General features: G+C 47.9%; 1 protein-coding gene across 5 annotated transcripts in view; it reads left to right on the top strand.

The window, feature by feature from the left end:
* The first annotated feature begins 3,285 nt into the window (after window positions 1-3,285).
* Window positions 3,286-25,476, top strand: part of LOC130112475 (nuclear factor 1 X-type-like) — a 130,608-nt gene continuing 108,417 nt past the window's right edge. For all 5 annotated transcript variants that reach the window (XM_056279828.1, XM_056279829.1, XM_056279833.1 and 2 more), the window contains exons 1-2: window positions 3,286-3,341; window positions 15,441-15,524. In XM_056279828.1, coding sequence (XP_056135803.1) covers window positions 3,339-3,341; window positions 15,441-15,524 — 87 coding nt within the window. In that variant the 5' untranslated portion in view covers window positions 3,286-3,338. The remainder of the gene's footprint in view (window positions 3,342-15,440; window positions 15,525-25,476) is intronic.

The following is a 25,476-nucleotide window of genomic DNA, read 5'->3' on the forward strand; positions in this document are numbered from 1 at the left end:
TTTCGTGTGAAATGAACAAGGTCTCCTGCTTTTAAACAGCCTATATTCTGGCTCACAATGCCTCTCCGTGGCTTGCACCTGGAGAGATAATAGACTAGTATAGTGGGACAACTGTTTTGGCCACAGATATTCAGACTAAATGGACAGAGAGAGAGAGAGAGAGAGGGAGAGAGAGAGAGAAAAACGTTTTGGTGAAGTTACCCTTTTTTTCACAGGACCACCAAGAAAGTAGCACCAAAATGTAGTCGGGTCAATTGTTCCCCTTTTTTATACATAACAAAAAAAGATACGAATCTGAGAATAGAGACTATAGTGGTGTTTCGTTGTGTTTGGCCAGTGGGCTGAGAGGCTGTAGCAGGCAGTGAACAGGTTACAGTCCTACCGCTGCGGGATGAAATGGGGTTCTGTGTCGGCTTCTCAGCTTAGATGTGTGTTCTGTCTGGTCTGCCGGCTGATCCTGATCGAACTCACCATGTCAAAGCCACGCTTTAAGCGAGGCCGCTGCGGACGGTGACGTCACCGCCGCCGCGGACGGTAAAGGAGACCGCCGCTGACTCGTCACGCGGGCCTCGCCGCGCGCGAAGCGCCTCGCGCGCCCGCCCGAGACTCGCCCGTGTTAAACTGGATAATCCAAATTGGGTTGAAATAACAACTTAAATCACAGTTCAATTATGAATGAATTATGGATGAGGCCAAATGTGTTTGGGAGGTCAGCGTTTAATTATTGATAAAGCGTCGTGTTGCTCCTGATGTGCTGGAGGAATGTCATTACGTCATTAGACATGTGATTAACCAATAATAAGACATAAACTACTGGAACATTAGACAGCACGAGACGAACGGACACAAACATCCACCTGTGTTTATTATAGCCCGCCGAGAAGAAGAGATAGACCCACACCACCAAATTCTACCGATCTGGCATCATTTTATTATTATTATTAGTATTATTATTATTATTATTTATTTTTTGTTGAAGTTTGTTGGTGGTTGTTTTATCTGTGCAACAAAATATAAAAACACTAACTCGATGTTGCTGAGTAAATATAACCCAGACCCATGCTTTCTGAACATGTGGTCTAGGATTGTTAGAGTTCTTTTAAGGTGCACCATAAGTCACCTTTTTTTAATGGATGTCCTGTTTTTTTCGGACACCGTGGTGTTTGATACGGTGCCCTTTGCTGGCCTTCCTTTAACACGGTGTTGAAGATTATCTGGTAAGAAGAAATGAGAACTCCTCTCTCTCCCCCCAGTAAAGCCTTTCAGGTAAAGGTCATAAAGGACATTTTGAACCCCTCAGCCCAATTTTTTTTTTGCCTCCACACATATTTATCGTGTACAGATGTGTGGGTTTCGCACCTGTGATTCTTATTCTATTGAATGGGGAAGGGTAATTTGCTGATGAAGGCCTCTCACCTATAGCTGCATCTTTAGAGACGGTGGCTAGAAGAGGGACCTTTTTATGCAAAGAACTTCCCACTTACTTTTTTCTTTTAAAAAAAAAACAGATTTGTTGCCGATCACCTGGCTGTAAGAGTGACGCGTGGCGGACGCCATGCCGGTTGTAAACAAACGGGACCAACCACCTCACACGCGCCGTCAAACGCTCGCGGTCGACTTTTGCCAACTTTCATTATTGCGATGGCCGATGCCGCCGGTGAGGAGGAATAAAGCCCATTATTAGCGCAATAACCCCTCGCTAAACCTGATGCGTCCCCTAAATCTACCCGTGCCATGCGCGCTCCGTCTTACCCCCCACCCACCCGCCCACCCCACCCCTGAAATGCAGGCGTTAGTGGTGCAGCCCCGCGCTGTGGGCTAATCCCCGCCGCCCGTGATTTAGCCGAGCCCGGCTAATGCTGCTAAACCCCCAGCTGCTCCCCTGGCCGCTCGCGCTCCCCGCGACAGACTGCGCACCGCTCTCGTTATTAATAATTCACCGACACCGCCGAGCGCTGCCGGCTGAAGCAACAGCCCCCCCCCACCACCACCCCCTTCTCCACCACCACCACCACCACCACTCACACACACACACACCTCACGCACGCGCGCGCACACACGCACACAATTTTTCTAGTAATCAAAAAGGTCCCCGATTTCTTTTTCACCCCCCAACTATTTCGGTGTTAACAGGGCGCCGGGAGCTCTTTATTAACTCGTGGAGGGAGGGAGGGAGGGAGGGAGGGCGGGTATATTATATTATCTCTCCCCTCTCGCCGCTGTCGGACCGAACGGAGAGGCTTCGCCTTTCCCCCGCTTTTACGCGCAGCGCCCGGGCACGCTGCGGCTTTCCATAGATCCGCTGCGGAGGACAATGTGCCGCTCGACGCAGTTGCCGTTTCGGCACCACCCTGCGACCCGCGACGCCGCCGCGGTGTGAGGAACCGGACGCGGACCTGCGTCCTTTCATCTCGTCAGCTCCGAGGAAGAGGAGGAGGAGGAGGAGGCGGCGGCGGTGGCCCGGGGACCAGGGGTGTCCCCGATTGTGAGAGCGGAGCGGAACAACAAGCGGACAGAGAGAGCGAGAGAGAGAGAGCGAGAGAGAGAGAGGGGGGGGGGGGGGAGAGAGAGAGAGGAGGCTAAAATAGAACAGCACGCGGCGCGGGAGAGCCGCGTTTTGGAAGCTGCCTGTTCAGACCGCGTACGGAAGAAATAATATAATCCAACTTGCTTCAACTCACATTTCCGTCCATTGTTTTTTTTCCCCGCCCGTGTTTGGTGATCGATTTTGTTTGTGTGTGTGTGTGTGTGTGTGTGTGTGTGTGTGTGTGTGTGTGTGTGTGTGTGTGTGTGTGCGCGTGTGTTTTTTAATCTCCCCCTCCTGTCCAGATCGCTAGCGTATTATATATCCCACTCGACTTGGCAAGTTTGGCTGCTGGTATACAGTTTCGCTGAGGGACGAAACGCGGGACTTTGACCGCACACCTCTCCCGAACTTGTTTTGGGGCCGGCGCTGGAAATGGACGCAACTGAAGCCAGACACCCGAAATAATATCGGAGGACGGAGAGACTCCTGAGCTGTCTTTTTCCATCTTCTTTTTTTTCTCTTCTTCTCCAGCTTCTTCTTCTTCTCCGGCTTCTTCTTCTTCTCTCTCTCTCTGTGGGTGCCCTTTACAGAGTGGACCCACTTTTGAAAGAGCGTTTTTTTCTCTTCTTCTTCTTCCTGGGCCTAAGGCCGACTTGTTTAAAGGTCTTTTTTGCTTCCGGCAACAGCGAGAGAGAAAAAAAAACCCAAGCGGCGCTCTCTCACCCGCGCTCCCTCTCTCTCACTTTTTGGAAGCCGAACTTTTAAAGGAAAATGGGGCATTGAGAGTGTTGGCAACTTTCCCCGCGCTATAATGGTACGTGCTATGTAACCCAATAGTTACACTCTGCTGAATGCACATGGGATGAAGTCGCTACGACTTACACACTGCACACATATGCGCACTTCATTTGCTCTATTGAATTTATTGGTTGACCTTCGCGCAGCTTGATTGACGAGCGTAGCTAGCGCACCTGACTCTGAACGTGTCCGCGAGAGAGAGAGGGAGACTTTTAGATGCTGCTGCTAATTACCTCGCCTTGTTTTGCTCGTGTCACATCCTGTCACAAGCATCTATCGGGCTTAGCCGCCCACCTTGTGTGTTAACTAACACTCCCCACACCTCAGCACTTTATTTCAACCAGGTCCTACGTTGTTGTTGTTGTTGTTGTTGTTTTGTTTCTGGTTTATTGCATAAATATGGCCTACCACGTGAGACCACATTTGTTATCATTTGTAATTTGCGTTTTCCTGAACCTAGAGCAAACATGGTTATTATTTATTCTCGGCTATAGAATAATATAAAATCCATCGCATGCCTACTGTGACCCCCCCCCACCACACACACACACACACACACACACACCTAATGACGCGCTATATATGAGCCTTATTTATCTGCAGAGGCATGCGGCTCCATAGACGCCGGCTGGCATGGCGGAGGATCGCCTTTCTGCCCCTCAGATCAAACAGAGCAGGGCAGCGTGCTTTACGCGTGACAGTGTGGGTTATTATCACCCCCGCGGCCGACACTTCAAGCCCTTTTGCTGGGCTCGCGCGTGGTGCCCGTAGCCGAGCGCGTCAGTCTCGCTCTCCTCCCCGTCTGTATACATGGGCTGAGATGGCTGCTTTTCATCAATGGGCACTTGACTTGCGTAGCTGATGACACTTGCAGCGACGACAGGGGTGTGTGTGCGTGTGTGTGTGTGTGTGTGTGTGTGTGTGTGTGTGTGTGTGTGTGTGTGTGTGTGTGTGTGTGTGTGTGAGAGTGTGTGTGAGTGAGTGAGTGTGTGTGTGTGTGTGTGTGTGTGTGTGTGTGTGTGTGTGTGTGTGTGTGTGTGTGTGTGTGTGTGTAGGTGGGCTTACAAATAGACTTCCTTTGTGCTGTGAACGCTTGTAAGCCATCACAGATACAGTGTACCTCCAGTAGACTCATTTGTCGTTCTTATACTTGGGTGTGTGTGTGTGTGTGTGTGTGTGTGTGTGTGTGTGTGTGTGTGCGTGTGTGTGTGTGTGTGGCTATCAATATCTGTGCAGTATCTGTGTGTGTGTGTGTGTGTGTGTGTGTGTGTCTATCAGTATGTGTGTGTGTGTGTGTGTGTGTGTGTGTGTGTGTGTGTGTCTATCAGTATGTGTGTGTGTGTGTGTGTGTGTGTGTGTGTGTCTATCAGTATCTGTGCAGTATCTGTGTGTGTGTGTGTGTGTGTGTGTGTCTATCAGTATCTGTGTGTGTGTGTGTCTATCAGTATCTGTGTGTGTGTGTCTCAGTATCTGTGTGTGTGTGTGTGGGGGGGGGGTGATCTTGATTCCAAAATTATAGCATCAAGAAAAATCCTCTCAACAAAATTATTTTGCTTTTGCTTTTGCATTATAACTCGGTGCTATAACGCAGTAGTATTGCTGAGCAGCGTTGCCGTATTAAGGCTTACCAGCCAGCATCAGAAAAATAAATAAATACAACAGCCAAACCAAAAGTCACAGTCTTGGCGTCGCGTTACAACTCATATCAGCTCCTTCTACCTTTATAGTGTGATTATGTTTCCACTCACGCAGGAGCTGATCTTATATTACCGGGCTGTGGAGTGACGCCAACATTGAGTTTAGCTGTTTTGCTGCGGCCTCGCGTCTCTCCCGTGCCCTTATTCAGCAAGATGCTGTTTGCACACACCAGTGAAATGTTTGCCATAAATTGACGATAAGGAGTCTCGGTGATCGCCACACCCTCAGCATCTGGCAACAGAGTGAGACACGTGGCCTCCAGAAATGGAGACGATTCCTTCGCTGCAAGTGCTTCTTAATGAAGCGACGGCGATGGAGGAAGGCCATGCATGGTGGTTGCCTCCGCGGAGCTGCTGGAGGGGTTGTCCCTGCACAGACATGATGGCCCGATGCAGGTTTTCTGTCCCTCAAGGGGAGCACGCGTCGTGCTGGTGGCCCCCAAAACATCCCGAACAGGCCCTCGTCGAAAGGGATTGATTATTAATATTTGGTTAAAAACCCGCCGCCGGAGTGATTTTTGGACTGCGTGCATTCCTCTGTGAAGTCATGCAGGCTGAGACACACAGTGAGACTAGCTCAATGTCTGTCCCCACACAAGTCAACACACCGTGTAACCTGAACGTTCAGTCGCCCTCCCTACACTCGTGTGCGGTGAATATGGGCGTCATGTGATTATTGTGATTTTTTTTTGTGGTTTTGCTTTAGCTTTATTGGGACGATACGCAACAAAAATATTTCACTTACCCGGGACTGCTGAACGATGCAGAACGTCAGGTAAACTGGAAGACTGTTTGTGATGTCGGGTTGCCAAGCAAGAAAACGATCTCACACACGCACACAGACACACACACTGATACCTCCCCCACACACATACACACACACACTTTTCTCAAGTGTAATTTTCAAATAAATGATCTCAGTTTTTTGGAAGCGCTGTCAGACAAAGGCACATGATAGTGTGTCGTGTTGATAGTAGGGCCGCATGATTTATGATAAGTTACGCTGTGGTTGTTGCTGAGTAGCCGAGCAGATCTCCCAGCCGCAGAAGATTTCAGTTAGCTCGGGGCAAAGGCTTTTTAATGTTGATGAGCCTGGAAGGAATATTGAATTGCATATTTAATTTGTGCTTAATTTCAGCCCAGTGTACTTTCAGTCAAGCATGCAGGGAACTTCAACTATTGTCAACAGCCCCACTACTCACTCACCCTCCTTCTTTACTGTGTGTGTGTGTGTGTGTGTGAATATTGTAACCTTACTCAGTGCTTTCTGGTCGTTGTGGTAAAGTCTGCTGTATTAGAAGTATAACCGCAAGCATTCTCCCCATGGATTACTCCATGCCCGGTACACAGAGTGTTGATTGTACCAACCCGAACCCTCATTGTTAAAAGGCACAAAAGCTGTGCAACCAGGCCTTAAGTATGTGTGGTTTGACAGTGACACTGTCGAGGGATCTGTGCTGGAACACTCGTCCTGTGGCCTTGGCTTCCTAATGTCATGTCCCAGAGAGTGCAGCGTTACCATTTGGTATGGTACTAACCAAAAGCTGCAGCCTGTGGTCTAGCCTGTCAAGCGAGATCAGTTTCTGCCAGGCAGGGCAGCGTGCTGACTAAATGTTGAGGTGTGTCATGCCGTCTACGTTTTGGGTTCTGTACCAACCTGTTCCCGTTTGTGTGCTGAACAGAGCTGCTAGGTTAGCGTGGCTCCAGAGGTACGCTCATAAATTTACCAGTCTCCACATCTCCACGTGCACGTGCACACACATGCATGCGCACACATGCATGCGCGCACACACACACACACACACACACACACACACACACACACACTGAAATGTATGTGTAACCTGGCTGAATTTGCATAAATCAACTGGAACGATGACTTCGGATGATTTCACATGTTTTATTTAACTAGCATTTAGATGACTGGCTCCTTTTGGTGTTAAGGGGAACATATTAACCCCCCCCCCCCACGTGAGATATGATATACTACCCCATATATTCTTCATATGCTAAAATGCTAAAATTGATGCAGCTTATATATATATATATGTGTGTGTGTGTGTGTATGTATGTATATATATATGTGTGTGTGTGTGTGTGTGTGTTTATTTATTTATTTTCACTCACACACACACACACACACACACACACACACACACACACACACATATAGTTATTTATTTATTTGTTTATTTATTTTCACCTCCCCTTTTTTTCCATGGCAGGCAGGTTAATAGTTCCCCCAGCTAGATTGTAACAGAATATGTAGAGGAGAAAAAGAAAGACATTTGGAAGAAAGCGAAAATCATTTTTCACAAGTTAACATTACTCTGGAGAACTATTTAAAAAAATTTTTTTTAAAGAATTTTACCATTGCGCCGCACCTAGTGACCTTAATCAGATGTCTAAATATGTTGTCTTTGTATTTGCTGTGGGCACTAGCCTGCCCTGTGAGCTGCAGGTTGGAGTACAGTATTGGTGGAGAATATTGGATGACTAATTATCAAAATAAAGAAGCTCTCAGACAAAGCCAGCTGCAAGCCTTCTTCTTCTTCTTCTTCTTCTTCTTCTTCTTCTTCTTCTTCTTCTTCTTCTTCTTCTTCTTCTTCTTCTTCTTCTTCTTCTATGAATTCGAGCGCCACAGCCCAGAACTCTGTGTGTGTTACATTGCTTTTAAAGCCATGCAACCAATTTCTCGTCAAGGTGGAGTTGCAAAAATAATATTTTGTTTCCTTATTATGGCGGATAGTGATCACAATCAGCAAATGTCTGGCACTCGGCAGTGAACAAAAAAATAACACACATTAAAAAAACCCATTTATCATGATTTTTTTTTTTAATTTAAATTTCTTTTTTTTCTTTTTTTTTTTTGTGGTTTAGAGGGGGTGAATGTGTATTGTCCAGTTCCAAATAGTGGAGAATTTTCCAGCCACTGAGTCTCGCCTCAAATTCTGTGCCCGTCTCCCCTGCCTCATCTGCAGTCAGGTTCGCTCTCCAGAACCTCCGTCGGTGGGCCTTATCCAAATTCCACCCTTCAGTATTGTGTAAAACACGACTACGCGCTTTCGCCAAACACAATCCTCAGCACTCCGTCTTGGCTTCACTTCTGACCCCTCGGAAACTTTCGGGGCCCTCCAGCACAGTGGAACAGTTAGCCTCGCGCTGCACAGCCATCGTTTCTCTCTTATTTTACATCTTTTCTTCTTCCAATTTGCCCTTTTTCTGTTTCTTTTTTATAACCTCACACACAGGCACGCACACAACATGCACGCACATGCACACACCATGCACGTGCATGCACGCACGCACACACACACACACACATGGAGGCAGTATGAAAAATCACTCTCTGAGCTAACTCTGGCAAGGCCTCACACAACGGCCATTTCAGCCTTTCATTGGACCCTCACTCGCTCAGAACAGATCGCCGGTGTGGCCCGGCATCTTTGAAGTGGATGCCATCTCACACGGGTTGGCTTGACTGTCATACACCCCCCACCCAACCTCACCCCCCCAACCCCATTTTTATTTTGTTCCTTCACTTTGGTGGTTTTTAGCGAGCCAACAAATCACGGTAACAAACATTCATACACAAACCATAACAAGGGCAGTGTTTAAACAGCGTGGTGGTTAAACAGGGTCCGGCAGAGAGGCGGTGGCTGTGGTGGTTCAACAGGGTCCGGCAGAGAGGCGGTGGCTGTGGTGGTTCAACAGGGTCCGTCAGAGAGGCGGTGGCTGTGGTGGTTCAACAGGGTCGGGCAGAGAGGCGGTGGCTGTGGTGGTTCAACAGGGTCGGGCAGAGAGGTGGTGGCTGTGGTGGTTAACAGGGTCCGGCAGAGAGGTGGTGGCTGTGGTGGTTCAACAGGGTCCGGCAGAGGAGGCGGTCTATGTGGTGGTTCAACAGGGTCCGGCAGAGAGGCGGTGGCTGTGGTGGTTCAACAGGGTCCGGCAGAGAGGCGGTGGCTGTGGTGGTTCAACAGGGTCCGTCAGAGAGGCGGTGGCTGTGGTGGTTCAACAGGGTCGGGCAGAGAGGCGGTGGCTGTGGTGGTTCAACAGGGTCGGGCAGAGAGGTGGTGGCTGTGGTGGTTAACAGGGTCCGGCAGAGAGGTGGTGGCTGTGGTGGTTCAACAGGGTCCGGCAGAGGAGGCGGTCTATGTGGTGGTTCAACAGGGTCCGGCAGAGAGGCGGTGGCTGTGGTGGTTCAACAGGGTCCGGCAGAGAGGCGGTGGCTGTGGTGGTTCAACAGGGTCCGGCAGAGAGGCGGTGGCTGTGGTGGTTCAACAGGGTCCGGCAGAGAGGTGGTGGCTGTGGTGGTTCAACAGGGTCCGGCAGAGAGGCGGTGGCTGTGGTGGTTCAACAGGGTCCGGCAGAGAGGTGGTGGCTGTGGTGGTTCAACAGGGTCCGGCAGAGAGGCGGTGGCTGTGGTGGTTCAACAGGGTCCGGCAGAGAGGCGGTGGCTGTGGTGGTTCAACAGGGTCCGGCAGAGAGGCGGTGGCTGTGGTGGTTCAACAGGGTCCGGCAGAGAGGTGGTGACTGTGGTGGTTCAACAGGGTCCGGCAGAGAGGTGGTGGCTGTGGTGGTTGGTGGAAGAGCTTGTTTTTTAGAGAGGAGCAGAGCACTTACTCGGTTTGTGCACGCCTGGGACTTTGCGGATCGTGGACTTTCAGTTCGTCTCCTGTGCGTGTTTTCATCTGCACGAAGCTGCCTGTGTGCGTGTTTGTGTGCGTGTTTGTGCTTTTGCGAGTGCGAGAGGGAGAAAAGAGAGAGAGACATTAAGGGGAGGATCATTGATACGCTGCCATTGGTACGCTTTAAAATGAAGCCATCTGACAATAAATTCTTCCACCAGGGCCTTTCATACGCACGGCTCTGTGGAGGTGTGTGCATGCAAGAGTGTGTGCATGTGTGCGTTCGGGAGTGTGTGTGTGTGTGTGCGTGCACCAGTGTGCGAGCAGGTTTTCGGAGATCTCACCTCCAAAGAATTCGGCCATATGGTCGACAACATATAACCAGAGAGTGAGTCGGAGAGGGAGCCAAGGAGAGACTGTGTAAAATAGCAAGTGAAAAGAGAGAAATCCTCCTTTTGTCAGTGCAGGCGGCGGCAAAGCAATTTAATGGACTCGTGGCACAAAACAGAACCTGTGCCCGTACGTTAGACGGGTGGCCCGAGACAAAGACATCCGCCCTATCTCCCCGCTTATTTGCTGGAGTGGGGGAAAGCTTTCTCAATTAACACATTTGCATTGGGCGATAACGGACTCCAAATAGGTCACCGACTGTATCTCCCGCCTCAGTCTTCCCTCTAAAATGTTAATTAAGGAAGGCTTTGAGATTTTTTCGCTCAGGGCTGGCCATATGGGCTGGGCATATGTTCTGTATATATAGTACAATATATAATTCATACACTGCTGCAGGAGAGAGTGTTTGGGGGCATGGTGTTTTTTCGGGTTTACTACAAAGGGAGCCAGTATGTTCTGGTCTCCCCAGAGGCAGGTTCAGAGTTTAGCCTATTCATTACCGCCATGTTATCGACTGTAACACAATGGGATTGCGGTTCATCAACACCTGTTTCTTGTGCTGATGAGGAAGAAAAGAGCATATAAATGGCTCATTGTTGGGGGGGGGGGGTTAATATGAAATGAAAACAGCTTATCACAGCTGTGTAGTTTCAGGGTGTCCAGGTGGCATGGCGGTCTATTCCGTTGCCTACCCATGCGGGGCCCGACGGTTCAAATCCCCGCATTACCTCCGGCTTGGTCGGGCCTCCCCGCGGACACAATTGGCCGTGTCTGCGGGTGGGAAGCTGGACGTGGGTATGTGTCCTGGTCACTGCACTAGCGCCTCCTCTGGTCGGGCGGGGTGCCTGTCGGGGAGGGAGAGGGGGAACTGGGGGGGGTAGCGTGATCCTCCCACACGGTAAGTCGCCCTGGTGAAACTCCTCACGGTCAGGTGAAAAGAATCGGCTGGCGACTCCGCATGTATTGGAGGAGGCATGTGGTAGTCTGCAGCCCTCCCTGGATCGGCAGAGGGTGGAGCAGTTCGGAAGAGTGGGGTAATTGGCCAGATACAATTGGGGGGGGGTCCAAAAAACAACAACAGTTGTGTAGCTTCACAGAGCTACCTTTGTCAGCTCATGGGACCACTAATACTATTTATTGCTGTCTGCAAAATATACAAAGAAACTTGATTGGTCGATGAAGACCTTCTCTACAGCCGTTGTGTATCATTACCTTCGTCGTGGTCTTTATGCCAGTAGTACATGCACACACTCCCCGCAGAACCCCTTGTCCCATTGCCATGCATCCACCCATTCGCCAGTAAAAGGAGGCAGTGGCGGCTAATGAAAACAGCTCTTGCCCACCCGGAGACTTTTGGGCCTCGCTCAACCAATCGGACGGAGCTTGCTCTCGCACCTGACTCTGTTTCTGCCCCAGGACAGCCAATGGCAGCGTCTCCAGTACACCTGATGAATTATGGTCTGGTCGTAGTCAGCAGGCTCACACTGACAGGTGCGGTGGATTCAGGCCATTACTGGGCCCACCAGCCAATCAGATGCAGCGTTTTACAAAGAAACACATGTGGCCTGGCACCCTTTGGGCGCATGTGTGTTTTTTTGTTGTCATGTATGTTCGTATGTGCACATCTTCACGTTCATCCATATGTGCTTCTGCGTTACTGCTTTGCCCTGTTCCACAATGCTTTGCTGGTCTTATCAACAAGCCACTGCACCTCTCTCTCTCTCTCTCTCTCTCTCTCTCTCTCTCTCTCTCTCTCTCTCTCTCTCTCTCTCTCTCTCTCTCTCTCTCTCTCTCTCTCTCTCTCTCTCTCTCTCTCTCTCCCTCACTCCCTCCTGGCATCATCCTCCTCCTCTAACTTAACAATGGGCACAGTGTGCCCCTTTGAGATGCTGGAGGCCCGGGTAGTAAAAAGAAAAAGAAAAAAAATACATGTTTATGGGCTAATAAAGATGATTAGAAATCTCACAATTGCAGAAAAATGGAAGGTTTGCAGGCGCAGATTATCCGTAATAAAAAAAACCCGAGGGGGAGTGATGGGGGTAGAGAGGGAGAAGAGAGAGAGAGAGAGAGAGAGAGAGAGAGAGAGAGAGAGAGAGAGAGTTAACTATACAGACCTCTCATTGCAAGGGATATGAATAGCCTTTGTTTTCACCACAACTCAGGGCTGTGTGGTCTGCCAATGTCTGGCTCTTATTATGGGGTTTGTGTCTGTGTGTCGGCGCAAGTGGCATGCACGTGTGTGCGCTGGTGTGTGTACGTGCACTTGTCGGTGTGTGCTTGGAGGGACGGCACACGTGGTCATGTAAAAAAATGTATATGTTATGTGTGAGTGATTTACATTTGCGAGTGTGCGCGCGCGCGTGCGCGTTATGTGGGTCCATGCGGCAGGTACGCGGCTGTTGTCTCGCTACTCCTCTTTCGGGAAATAAATGTGGCGTGGCGTCCTGGGCTGGCACGGCGTATGCGCGCACTCTTTTATCCGTGAAAGTTGTGAAATGAAATAGGATTTCACTGAACGGCACAGCGGCTCTGGGATTTGGGCTCCCGTCTGCTAAGTAGAGTGGGTTAGACTGATCCAATCAGCGGCAGAACTGCATGGAGAGCCCATTTCACAGTACCGGGCCCTGCCAGAACTCTGCCTGCCTGCTTGACTTAGAATACAAATGAAGCTCCCTGAACACACACACACACATGCATGCACACACACACACACACACACACACACACACATGCATGCACACACACACACACACACACACACACACACACACACACACACACACACACACACGCACACTAGCACTTGCAGACGACCTCATTGGGGCTGTATGGGGGCAGGGGTTGTGAGCAGAAATAAAGATATTTCCTCCTGTTTTGTGTCCACCAGGGTGATGTGTGTGCAGACTGTCCCACACAGATAACTGTTACACAGGTTGGCTCGCTCCACCCAACCTGAAACACACAAAAGAGAAAAGACATTTTTGTCTCATGTCTATTAGTAGTGATTTGTCATTTTTTCTTACGAGAACACCGAAGGCCTCTCTCAGTAAATTGTTCCTCTTTCCTCGACAAAGAGGTCATATCCTGTCAAATATGCCGTTTGCAGCAACATATATACAGTGGCTTGCAAAAGTATTCATACCCCTTGAACTTTTCCACATTTTGTCACGTTTCGACCACAAACATAAATATATTTTATTGGAATTTTATGTGAAAGACCAACACAAAGTGGCACACAATTGTGAAGTACAAAGAAAATTACACATGATTTTAATTTTTTTTTACAAATAAGAAACTGAAAAGTGCGGTGTGCAAAAGTATTCAGCCCCCTGAGTCAATACTTTGTAGAACCGCCTTTTGCTGCAATTACAGCTGCAAGTCTTTTGGGGTATGTCTCTACCAGCTTTGCACATCTAGAGACTGACATTTTTGCCCATTCGTCTTTGCAAAACAGCTCAAGCTCAGTCAGATTAGATGGAGAATGTTTGTGAACGGCCGTTTTCAGATCTTGCCACAGATTCTCAATTGAATTTAGGTCTGGACTTTGACTGGGCCATTCTAACACATGAATATGTTTTGTTTTAAACCATTCCATTGTAGCCCTGGCTTTATGTTTAGGGTCGTTGTCCTGCTGGAAGGTGAACCTCCGACCCAGTCTCAAGTCTTTTGCAGACTCCAACAGGTTTTCTTCCAAGATTGCCCTGAATTTGGCTCCATCCATCTTCCCATCAACTCTGACCATCTTCCCTGTCCCTGCTGAAGAGAAGCACCCCCAGAGCATGATGCTGCCACCACCATGTTTGACAGTGGGGATGGTGTGTTCAGAGTGATGTGCAGTGTTAGTTTTCCGCCACACATAGCCTTTTGCATTTAGGCCAAAAAGTTCAATTTTGGTCTCATCTGACCAGAGCACCTTCTTCCACATGTTTGCTGTGTCCCCCACATGGCTTCTGGCAAACTGCAAACGGGACTTCTTATGGTTTTCTTTTAACAATGGCTTTCTTCTTGCCACTCTTCCATAAAGGCCAGATTTGTGCAGTGCACGACCAATAGTTGTCCTGTGGACAGATTCCCCCACCTGAGCTGTGGATCTCTGCAGTTCATCCAGAGTCACCATGGGCCTCTTGGCTGCATCTCTGATCAGTGCTCTCCTTGTTCGGCCTGTAAGTTTAGGTGGACGGCCGTGTCTTGGTAGGTTTGCAGTTGTGCCATACTCTTTCCATTTCCGGATGATGGATTGAACAGTGCCCCGTGAGATGTTCAAAGCTTGGGAAATCTTTTTATAGCCTAACCCTGCTTTAAACTTCTCCACAACTTTATCCCTGACCTGTCTGGTGTGTTCCTTGGACTTCATGATGCTGTTTGCTCCCCAATATTCTCTTAACAAACCTCTGAGGCCGTCACAGAACAGCTGTATTTGTACTGAGATTAGATTACACACAGGTTGACTCTATTTAGTCATTAGGTCAACATTCGATCATTCAGCAATCATCAGGCAACTTCTGAAGGCAATTGGTTGCACTCAGAGAAAAGGGGGCTGAATACTTTTGCACACCGCACTTTTCAGTTTTTTATTTGTAAAAAAATTTAAAATCATGTATAATTTTCTTTGTACTTCACAATTGTGTGCCACTTTGTGTTGGTCTTTCACATAAAATTCCAATAAAACATATTTATGTTTGTGGTCGTAACGTGACAAAATGTGGAAAAGTTCAAGGGGTATGAATACTTTTGCAAGCCACTGTATGCCGCCTGGTTTTTGCAACACGTGTCTCACGTGACGATGATGTTGCTCTGATATTGTGGAAGGGTGCTGTATAAAGTACAGATCCCACCAGGGCTGTGTGGACAAAACATTTATGTAGGTGAGACATTATTTGAATTGATTTCTAAAGCTGAATATGATTTTCAGCATGTCATAAAAAAATGAACTTGTGCGACTGGCGATGAGTATCATGAACTTATCCAGATGTTATAATAGCTGCATTATGCCAAACATCAGCCGCCTTCACGAGAGACTTTATTGTAGAGATTTCAGATATTAGAAATGTGAATTGAAACGTTCAAAAATGCTAAATTTATACATTTCCAATAATTAATTGTGCTGGTGGACTTTGTCTTGTGCAAAGTATCAAGAAAGCGGCAATTCACCTTAAAATGTGTGTCTTGGCATGACAAGAAAAATAACAATGTGAACATGAAGAACCACATATGAAAATGAAAACAATGAAAATCCTACTCAGGGAAAATGAAACCCCCTGCTCGGGGTCGTGGGATAGGCCCCTGAGTGGGATAAGCGGTTTTGGATAATGGATGGATGGATATGAAAATGGACAAAAACCTCTCGTGTTATCACTTTCACTTTGCCTCTGCAAGTAACGATTTGATGTTGTTTTCCAGGCTACTGACACCTATCTGGTCAACGACGATCCTTCAAGAGGTCCAGGGATGCCCGAGTGTTTCCTGGTGTCCGATACCTACAGGGTATATACACACACACACACACACACACACACACACACACACACACACACACACCTATATATATATATATATAGAGAGAGAGAGAGAGAGAGAGAGAGAGAGAGAGAGAGAGAGAGAGAGAGAGAGAGAGAGAGAGAGACTGTAGTGTTGGTTGCAGATAGATTGGATCTGGGGTCAGCGCTAGCTCTGCCAGGGCTATTATGGTGGAAGCTCTGTTAATAAAGATTACAGTCCATCTCCAGTCATTTTATGGAGTGATAATTAATTCACGCATGCACGGAGGGAAATCAACACGCGTCTAAACCCGCTAGACGTATTTCTCTGCCCCTCTTGAAGAGGACAGGGTATTTATATACTTTGCTTACACATGTTTGTCTTCTGCTCTCGATTGCTTTAGGTGTCACTCTGAGAGGACATTTGGGGCCAAAGAGAAATGTTTTGTAGCTCAAACAATTACTGCCGCTCAGACGCCGACATGCCTCCCGCTTGCGATAAATTGGAGCAGTGGGCACTGCACAGCCAATCGTACGGCACCAGATATTATCATACCACAGACACGTTGTGATCACAACTACAGAAAATAGGTCACATATTTTCATCTGCACCGCCAAGTTATCTGTGACCCTCATCTTTGCAGATTGGAGATGAACCTTGCATTGTTCACGGCTCACGATACGTTCATTTGCATCCCTATATAAACACTGCCGCATATATCCTGTTTCTCTATGTCCGCACGCATGCGAAAATATCACAACTGCAAACTCTTTTTTTTTTGGAATTTGTGAGAAAGTGGTTGATATGGGTGGATGAACGTAACATTTTGCATTTTATTGTTAATATTTCTATCATTAGTTTGTCTTTGTCACAGCGTCAGGAAAAAAAAACAAATCTGCACATGTGGGGCAGTGTCTGCAGTTGCTTCAGCAAACAAACAAAAACTGCAGAATTGGCGGAGGCATGAGAGTCCTACAAGACGCTGCACGTTACTTATGTCTGTGGCTGCTCTATATATTTGCGAAAAGAAAAAGAAAAGCTGAGGGGCATTTCAGCCGAAGTTGATATCGCCTCTAACTTTCATGCTGCCTGAAGAACCGCTCCTTTGTGTGCTTTTGTAATGGTCATTAGTCTTTTACAAGAACAAAGGGATTAGCTGTACCGATTGAATAATTAGAAGCTAATTAGTACAATATCAACGGGGCCCAGTTCGCTGCACGTTACACAAAAAAAGTGTAGAGACTCGGGAGTAGGCGGCGTCCCGGTGGCTCGGCGTACCGTGCAGGGATCAGCCTGACCACCGGCTAAATGTGCTTCCTGTCTGGCTCTACTGTCCTTTCGAATAAGGCCTGAAAAAAATCTGGGGAAAAAAATAAAAATAAAAAAACTCACATTAAGAGGTTATTGCGCACACAAAGAAAGTTAGCATGGGTGCAAACCTTGCAGTTAACTCTTCCAGGGGATAGACGGATCCATAGTATCATCGATTAACAATTCGTGTGACGTATTTGTTCCCCGTAATCCGTACTGGTCACCGGTGGCACATATAACTCGGCTCACTAAAACAATATTGACACTGGTAGTACCCTGAACTGCTACGTTCATTTTCTCTCTGCTTATTTCTTCCTATTTGACAGGCAGCCCCAGCCACCTGTCTCACATACTTAGCATGCTAATGGCAGTATCAGTATGCTACATCACTTTCAATATTTAATGGCCTAGCCACAGGCAGTGGTAAACAGCAAGTACAGATATTGCAGTGTGTCAATTGGCGACCGCAAGGACCTAACTATAGCCTCGCCATATGGTTTTCTTAAATGATTTTCAAGGGCAGATTTAGCCTCATAAACCACCGAAACCCCGAGCGCGCATGGTTTCCGTCGGCGATTGTCAAACAGCGAGGTCTGATTGCAGACTTGTACGGCGTAGACCAGGGCGTTTGGTCAGCCGAAAGGAAAATAGCTTCAGTGTCTTGTGACTCCTTTTCGGGTTGCTCTAGTTTGGTTGTTGCAGCCAAAGCGCCTGTGTTGCATACTGAGATGGACGTCCCGGCACACACAGCAAAGACACCCGGCGAGAGAGGGAAGAAAGCGTTTGTGCAGCAAAAGGCAGAGAAAAAGAGGAGAGATGAACACGTCGAGAGAGCAAATCGGGGGGGACGGCGAAACGTGTCGCGTTAAACAGGGAAAGTTCACCGTTGTTTAAACGGCCGAGGGAAGGGGCGAGAGATGGAGGTAGAGAGGGGTTATGCGCGATCCCGAAGGGGGGGGGGGGAGAGCTCGAAGGAGGAGGATGAAGTAAATCAGAGAACGTGGGGGGGGGATAACAGGCGAGGGAGAGAGTGAACAAGCACATGACGGGCTTGGAGTTTGGGCCTTTGCTGTGTCTGGGTGTGGTTTGGAGACGGAGAGAGGGGAGGACCAGGGTTGATTAGGGGGAGGAATACACGGTCTCTCTGCTCGGTAACTCTTAACTCTCCCAAACTCGTCTTGTTTTTTTCTCCTCTTGCTTCCCTTTCCTTTTTCTCCCTTTCCCCCCCCCTCCAAGCTCGCTCCTTGCTTCTTTTCTCTTTTATTTGAAAACTGGCATGCTGTGGCGTTCATACACATGCGTTAGCGAGTGTTTGTGAGAGAGTGTCCCACGTTGGCTGAGTCCTGACACAACTCCACATCCAGCCAAAATTGGGCTCCTGTTTACACATGCACATTCATGCATATAAATAAGGCTTTCGTAGGATATACGCATAAAAGACGTCCTCTCAAACATGCCTCACATGCACACACATATATAGAAGTGCACTCACGCTCACACACACACACACACACACACACACACACACACACACACACACACACACACACACACACGTGCACGCGCGTGTAAATTGTAAAAGCTGATAAGTTATCTCGGCTCATATTGTTAAAGGAAACCAACTGCTCTGGATTGAGTTATAACTCTCAGATACTTGAGTGCCTAAAATTCAGAAATTTGGAGAGCATAAAAGGTAAAACTGTAACTCAAAATGTGCCAACAGATAAATGTAACGCGAAGGAGCTGAGGTGCACGAATAGAAATGAACCCTACGAGTCCATATGATTTTTTTTTACCTTCAGTGATTATCTTTGTGCAACTTTAAGCATCAGCTTAATACTGGGATATATTCAGTAAATTGATTAATTAGGGTTTACAGTGTGTGTGCGGGTACATACACACACACATGCACACACACACACACACAGATTGATTAGGCTGAGGAGGTTGGAGCAGTGAAGGATCAGGCCCAGATGATCAGAAAGAAATAATGTACAGCCTCCCTACAACAGGAAGCACATTCAGATTATTTCAAAATTCGTCTGTCCTTTATTTATATGTGGGTTAAATACCCTTGAATTTGATCTGAATTTGCTTAAAACAGTAGTAAGAAAGGGGTAGTTATAAGGGCCGTGACTACACCATGGTTTCCCCCCCAGAGTCCCTCAAGTGGGCTTCTGCAGCCAGAAGCTGCCTTGTATGTAAATGCTGCTCTTATTTGATCCCAAGGTCTTTGCACCTGTGTACGGTTTGACCGCTCACAGCTCTTAATGGAGGAATTGTGTCTGCCCTGTTAGAAATACATCCTCTGGCTTTGGTTGTATCAAGCACCTTTCTTCGCTTTATTTGTCAGATTTTCTCTTTCTATGATAATCAGATTTTGAATCAGCAATGCCCTCCCCCCGCCACCCCACCGCCACTGGCTGAAATGCGTGTGGCTACTTTGCAACTGGAGACTTCATCCTCCAGTCCAGTTGATGGAATAAGCTCTTTCATAAGGACCTGGTGGAAATTAATGTGTGCGTGCGTGGTGCGCGTGCGTGCGTGTACAATGTTTGACTTCATGTCCAGCGACTCTTCCTTTGATCCTGTCCGCCTATACGCGCACACGCACGCAGGGCGCGAGCGCACGTGTGGCAGTGATAGAGAGAATTAAGAGAGTGAGAGAGAGACGGAGAGAGAGAGAGCGATAATAATATAGGTAAGCTTAATTATGCATCATGATTACTGAGAACAGCGATCCAGACGTGTATTATTATTATCAGCTCCAAATTCTCCCTACCAGTTGGCAACATGACGATGACTGCGGCAGGAGACACACGGAGAAGACGTTTAATGCAGATGTGTGTGTGTGTGTGTTTATTTTTTTATATAATTATTATTTGTTACATTGTCGGTCATGCGAACGTAAAAGCCCTCATAATTTGACATTAGTCCGCGCTGATTTGAGAGCGGCGACGAATACTTGCGAGAGAGCGAGACCGAGAGAGAGAGAGAGAGCGAGAGAGAGCGAGAGAGAGCGAGAGAGAGAGCGAGAGAGAGCGAGAGGGAGGGAGAGCTGCAAACTTTCCCCCAAAGTTTGGTAGCTTTCACTTTCAGCGAGGCGGGGTTACTGAGTGCGCCGCATGGAGTGAGTGAGAGAGAGAGAGAGAGAGTCAGAGAGAGAGAGAGAGAGAGAGAGCGAGGGAGACGGCAAGAGCGATTTGCAATGCAGCGCCACAGCGAACTTCGATCCAACTTGATTAAGAATTCGTGTTTCCATCTGTAAGATAACCATGTACTCCCCGTACTGCCTGACGCAGGTAAAGACGACGCCTCTTCTTCTACTTCCGTCCGCACCTCCGCACCGCTGTCCGCCGGCTCTTTCTGTGTGTCGCCGCCGCCGCCGCCACGCTGTTTGTTTTCCCCTCGCTGCTTGTCATTTGTTGCGACTGAGGGACCTTTTCGCTATCTGCTCTTTTTTCCCGATAGTATTTTAGTCTCCCCCTCTCTCTCGCGCTCTCTCTCTCTCGCGCTCTCTCTCTCTCGCGCTCTCTCTCGCTTGCTCTCTCTCTCTCCCCGTTCTTCCATGGCAGATCTCCAACAAGCTTTCTTCTGCCTTTTCATTGCACATGGTTTGAAGGGAAAATGGCGCTCTTACCAAATCTATTTTATATAAAACTGAGCGCAGGAGAAGGTTGAGGGGGAGGAGGACGGGGGGGGGCTTTTTTTCGGGCCCGACAATTGTCAACTTGTACGGTCGGGCAGTTACAGCGGCTCACGTAATGGGGCCAGCGTTCAAGTGACAGGGCTCGCTATTGGATTTTTTTGCTGGTTGTTGTGGGTAGTTTTGCCGAGGGAGTGGAGGTTGTTTTGGGGGGGGGGGTTGTTGCGATCGTTGCTGCCGGTATTGAACTGTGTGTCCCGAGCCGCCGTCGCTCTGTGGTTGGGCGCTGGGGGCTATTTTGGCCACAGTGGACACATTAAAAACTGCCCCGTGACGGCTGTCCCACTGTAACGCCGCTTGTTATGTATCTGTGTGTGTGTGTGTGTGTGTGTGTGCTTAGGCTAATATTGCAAGTTTCCTTATTACGGGCGGCGAGCGAGAGGTGTGTGTGTGTGTGTGTGTATGTATGTGTGTATATATATATGTGTGCCGTGGTTAAAGCTGTTAGGCTACAGCGCGTAGTCACTAAATGCAGTTGACCTGACAACTTCTTCCACTCTCAGACGATATAGTCCTCTCATGTGTGTGTGTATATGTATGTGTATATATATATATGTGTGTGTGTATATATATGTATAATATTTTTGTACAGAGCAGTCATTGGTTATGTGTGTCAGTCCGCCACTATTTCTGCCCTGCCTTCACGTCGTGGGTTATTCCAGGGCCTCAACGCAGACTGCAGCTAATGTGGAAGTCGACCGGAGGCTGCGTGAACAATATTTTTTTGTTTTATTCACCGAGCGACATACAGTATGCTGCGAAATGCTAACTTGGGTTATTATTGCCCCAATTTCTGAGCCGTGTGACGAGAGAGCTGTCTCAAATTTGTCTCCGAGTTCATCGCAGTCTGCTTATTATCTTACGGGCCTCCCCTGTTCAGATGTATTATTTAGACCTACATAATCACCCTGCTTGTTTAGGGGAGATCCTATTAGGATACAAATATTTTATGCAAAACGTGATCCCCCCCTCCTCAATGTTATATCGTTACACCAGTATAGCCTATAATTTCTACATATTAAAAGTTGGCCACCTGACCCCATGTTGTTGCGCGGATTGCCCGTACTGACATATATATATATATATTTTTATCATAGGTTATGTTTGTCTGTTATTTCACATCTGTTAATATGATCATGCATTATAAATATACCCTGTTTAATTAAGTAGGTAATTTCACGAGAACGTTATTAAAGCATAATAGGCTGATCGACCAAGGTCAAGGTATTTGCAAATGACCTTTTTGGTGTGTCTTCTGGTGTCGTGTTTACGCCTCGATAGGCTGTTTGAATATTATATACATACATACATACATACATACATACATACATACATACATACATACATATATATATGTAGTCTTTATAGATGGGCTGTATGTAATGGGGTTAAGACGGAGTTAAGAGCGCTTGGCAGACTGCAGCGCAGGCCTTATACGCCGTCAGCAGACCCCCTTATTGATTTTATAGGGTTATATGATGCCATTTCGAGTCATGCTTATATATTTTAGCAAACATATATGACTCAAACGAGTCAAAGAGTACCCCCCCCCCATGAGTTATACCTGTATGTTTGTCTAATCACTCAACAAGGCGGACGTGTCGCGGCGATCCGGAGGACGTGTTTTGTGAGCCGGTGAAGGTTTGCCGGTGTCTTATGGCGGGAAACGTGACGTCTGATGCGTCGCGGGGTTATTTACGACGTGTGTCGGCCGACGCGTGGTCGCCGTTAGCGCGTCGGTGCGTTCTCGCTGTGGTTGTAGTTGGGCTCGTGGAGGAGCGGAGGAAGAGGTCACCGGCCTGCACGTGGGCCCGCTTGCCTCTGTTACTGATGTTGCTCTTTTAAGATACAAAGTAACGACGACACGGGGCGGACGGAACTTCCTGCCCGTTCCATTCACACTCACAGCCGGACGTAATTGCGGAGATAATATATGAGGGGGGGGAGGGGGGTAGGGGGGGTTGCAAAAAGATATTGTTATCCGAATAACAAAGACAGCGGTGCTCATTTTTATTTTCCCTCATGTTTTTGTTTTTTTTGGCTGCTACGCGCGTGTGTGATTGTGAGTGCTAAGACAGACACGTTGTAATTAATAACCTATTTGGTTAGATCCAACAGTAATCCCCCCCCCTGCACGTAGAAGTGCCTCATAGTAGTAGTATACTGCGGCTAGAGGTCCGCATACAGTCCCCGCTTTCTTTCCATTAATTAAAATTAATTGGCAACAGACCCTCTCGCTCGAGCGACGCACGCACGCCGTGCTTCCACACGTGTACATATGTAGGCTATATATATGTATATATTTATGTACGCAAACCGAGGGAGGAAAGCCTGACTGATGGATGCAAAATCAGAGTTAATTCATCTTATGCCCTTTAGGGTTTTGTGCATTTTGCATTTGTATGCCGGTGGTCATACAGTCATTCAATCTTTTTATCATTATTATTATTTTTTTTAATTTGGGGGATATTTTCTGGTAGATTTAATACATTTATTTGAAGCATCAGTTATTAGGTGTGTGTGTGTGTGTGTGTGTGTGTGTGTGTGTGTGTGTGTGTGTGCAGACGATCGTGCAAAAATCACCCCCCACCCCATCTAAACGCGACTCTATTTCGCTCCTCTGTACAATCAACGACTTGTGACTATTTCACAAGTCACGTTGAAATCGCCGAACCGGTCGCGACGCCGCAGCCCTTATCCCCCCCTCCCCCCCTGCATTATGAACGTGGCTAAAAGCTTTGTTGGAGAAGGTGAGGGGACCTGGCCGCGGGCATGGCTCGTACCTGCTAATGGGCGCACGGTGCGGTCAGCCAAATCGGGTGGATTTGCGGAGGAGCGCGGGGAGCTTTGTTCAGAGGACACATGGCAGCGCTTTTAACGTCCCCCGCATAGGGACGAAAAGCCGCTCGCGTAAAGTTTTAATGCGGCTTTGGTAGGGGTAGCGGAGCTGTCGTTAATTAAAAACGTTACGCGGATGTGTTTTGATATCAATTATTTCAGACGGCGGCGAGTCCCCGTCGTCTGAGTGAGATGTCGGCTGTTAGTTAATAGGAGCCGGGCGGGCGACTTGACTCAGGGGCTTTTTTTCTTTTTCTTTTTTTTCCCTTTTCAGCAGGCGGCAGCGGAGCCGTGCTCGCCTTTCCGCGCACCGTGCCAACTTCCGAAGCTCCCGGAGACGTTATAACGCGTTTAGCTGCGCCGCCGACTTCAGACGCAGAAGCCTCGGGCCGCTCTCTCGCGCCGTGATCTCTATCGGAGCTGACGTCCCGATTCTTTGCGGCGCTCCGCTGTTTCGTCATCGACAACCGAGCGACTTTTAAACCCGCTCGGCGGCGTATATAACCTGGCGAATCAAGCGCCGGGCAGGTTGTAGGTAGCCGTAGCCCGACCGTTTAAAGTCATTATACTTTGTCTATACAGCCTCGATTTAAGATACGTATCGTCTCAACAAGACACCGTTTGTGTGTCAGTGCAAGTGATGGCGTTGTGTGTGTCATGAAATGTGTGCAAACCACATGCAGTTTGCACTTAACCCTATACTGTCCTGAATACTGTACAATTCAAATCCTACTCCCCCCCCCCACACACAGCCTATAATGGATAATTAGATTCCCCTTATTCCTGTCTTGACTCACTGTGTTATAGTGGTCCTCTAAAACCAAACCACATTTCAGCTGTCATTTTAACGCCCGTGTTAGACATCAGTACATGGCCCAAGTAGATAGGTACCAGGTTACCAGACTGTCATTCATCATGAGTGTGAGTGTGTGTGTGTGTGTGTGTGTGTGTGTGTGTGTGTGTGTGTGTGTGTGTGTGTGTGTGTGTGTGTGTGTGCGTGCATGAATATGGGGGAATGCATGCATATATGTGTGTGCCTTATTCCTGCCGTGGCTCGGCCTGATGGCACTCTTGCGTCAGCTCGAGGTTCTGGTTTCATTGACACCGGACGGTAATGACTGTGATGCTGGTGTAAGCCGAGGTGGGCTCACCAGATCTGGTAACATAACGAGCCTTACCAGCATCACTTTCCACTGTGCACATGCACGTGCACACACACACACACACACACACACACACACACACACAGAGTTTTTGCTGTGCTGTTGATATAGGCCTACGTGGTACAAAAAAGATGGGGACTCGAGCAAACATACACACACGCACACCACACATAACCTTTGGTACTAGGTCCTCGAAAGGAATCGAAAATGGAATTGGGGGTGGTGATTTTGGGCGAGGGCGAACGCGTCCTACCAACTGTGCCGGGATGCCAGACATATGGGCAGTGGTGGGCAGAGCCCAGGCGTTACGCTGTGTGTTCCTTTGACTTATTCCTCCTTTCCGCACGTGTGTGGGCAGTGTGTTAGGTGAGGCAGACTGGGTTCACCGTGCACTGCTTGGCCCGGCCCAGCTAGAACCGGCGATAACGGATAGCGAGAAGGATGCTACGTGTCGGAAAGTGACAGAAAATGGCATGACCTTTCCAGACCTGTCGGAGAAAAAAAAACAGCCGACTCCATATTGATTATATGAGGAAAATAAAGAGGACACTTGATTTTTGCTAGCCTGCATTGACTCGATGTGCTTTAAGAAGGCCTGCCAAGTTGTAGTTAATTGGCAGGCACTTTGTCATTTTTCAGCTCTAATTAAAATTGTGAAAATCACATAATATGTCATGTGTGAAAGTGTACATGTGCTTGAGTGTGTAAGTGTGTGGTTTTCGGTGTATGTGTGTGTTGAGAGATAGATGTGCTCGTGCACACAGAATATTACTTTGTGTGTTGACTCGTGGAGATGGGGAATTAAATTGCATTGCTACCAAAAATGCTTATTCATTTTGATTTATTTCTAGCACTCTCTAACACAAAGGTCCAAGCAAGGTCTTATAGTGAGGACTGCCTTAACAAAGAGCTCATCTTGTGCTATGCGTGTGTGTGTGTG

This window comes from Lampris incognitus, chromosome 5, assembly GCF_029633865.1.
Source record: "Lampris incognitus isolate fLamInc1 chromosome 5, fLamInc1.hap2, whole genome shotgun sequence".
NCBI classification, from domain to species: Eukaryota; Metazoa; Chordata; class Actinopteri; order Lampriformes; family Lampridae; genus Lampris; species Lampris incognitus.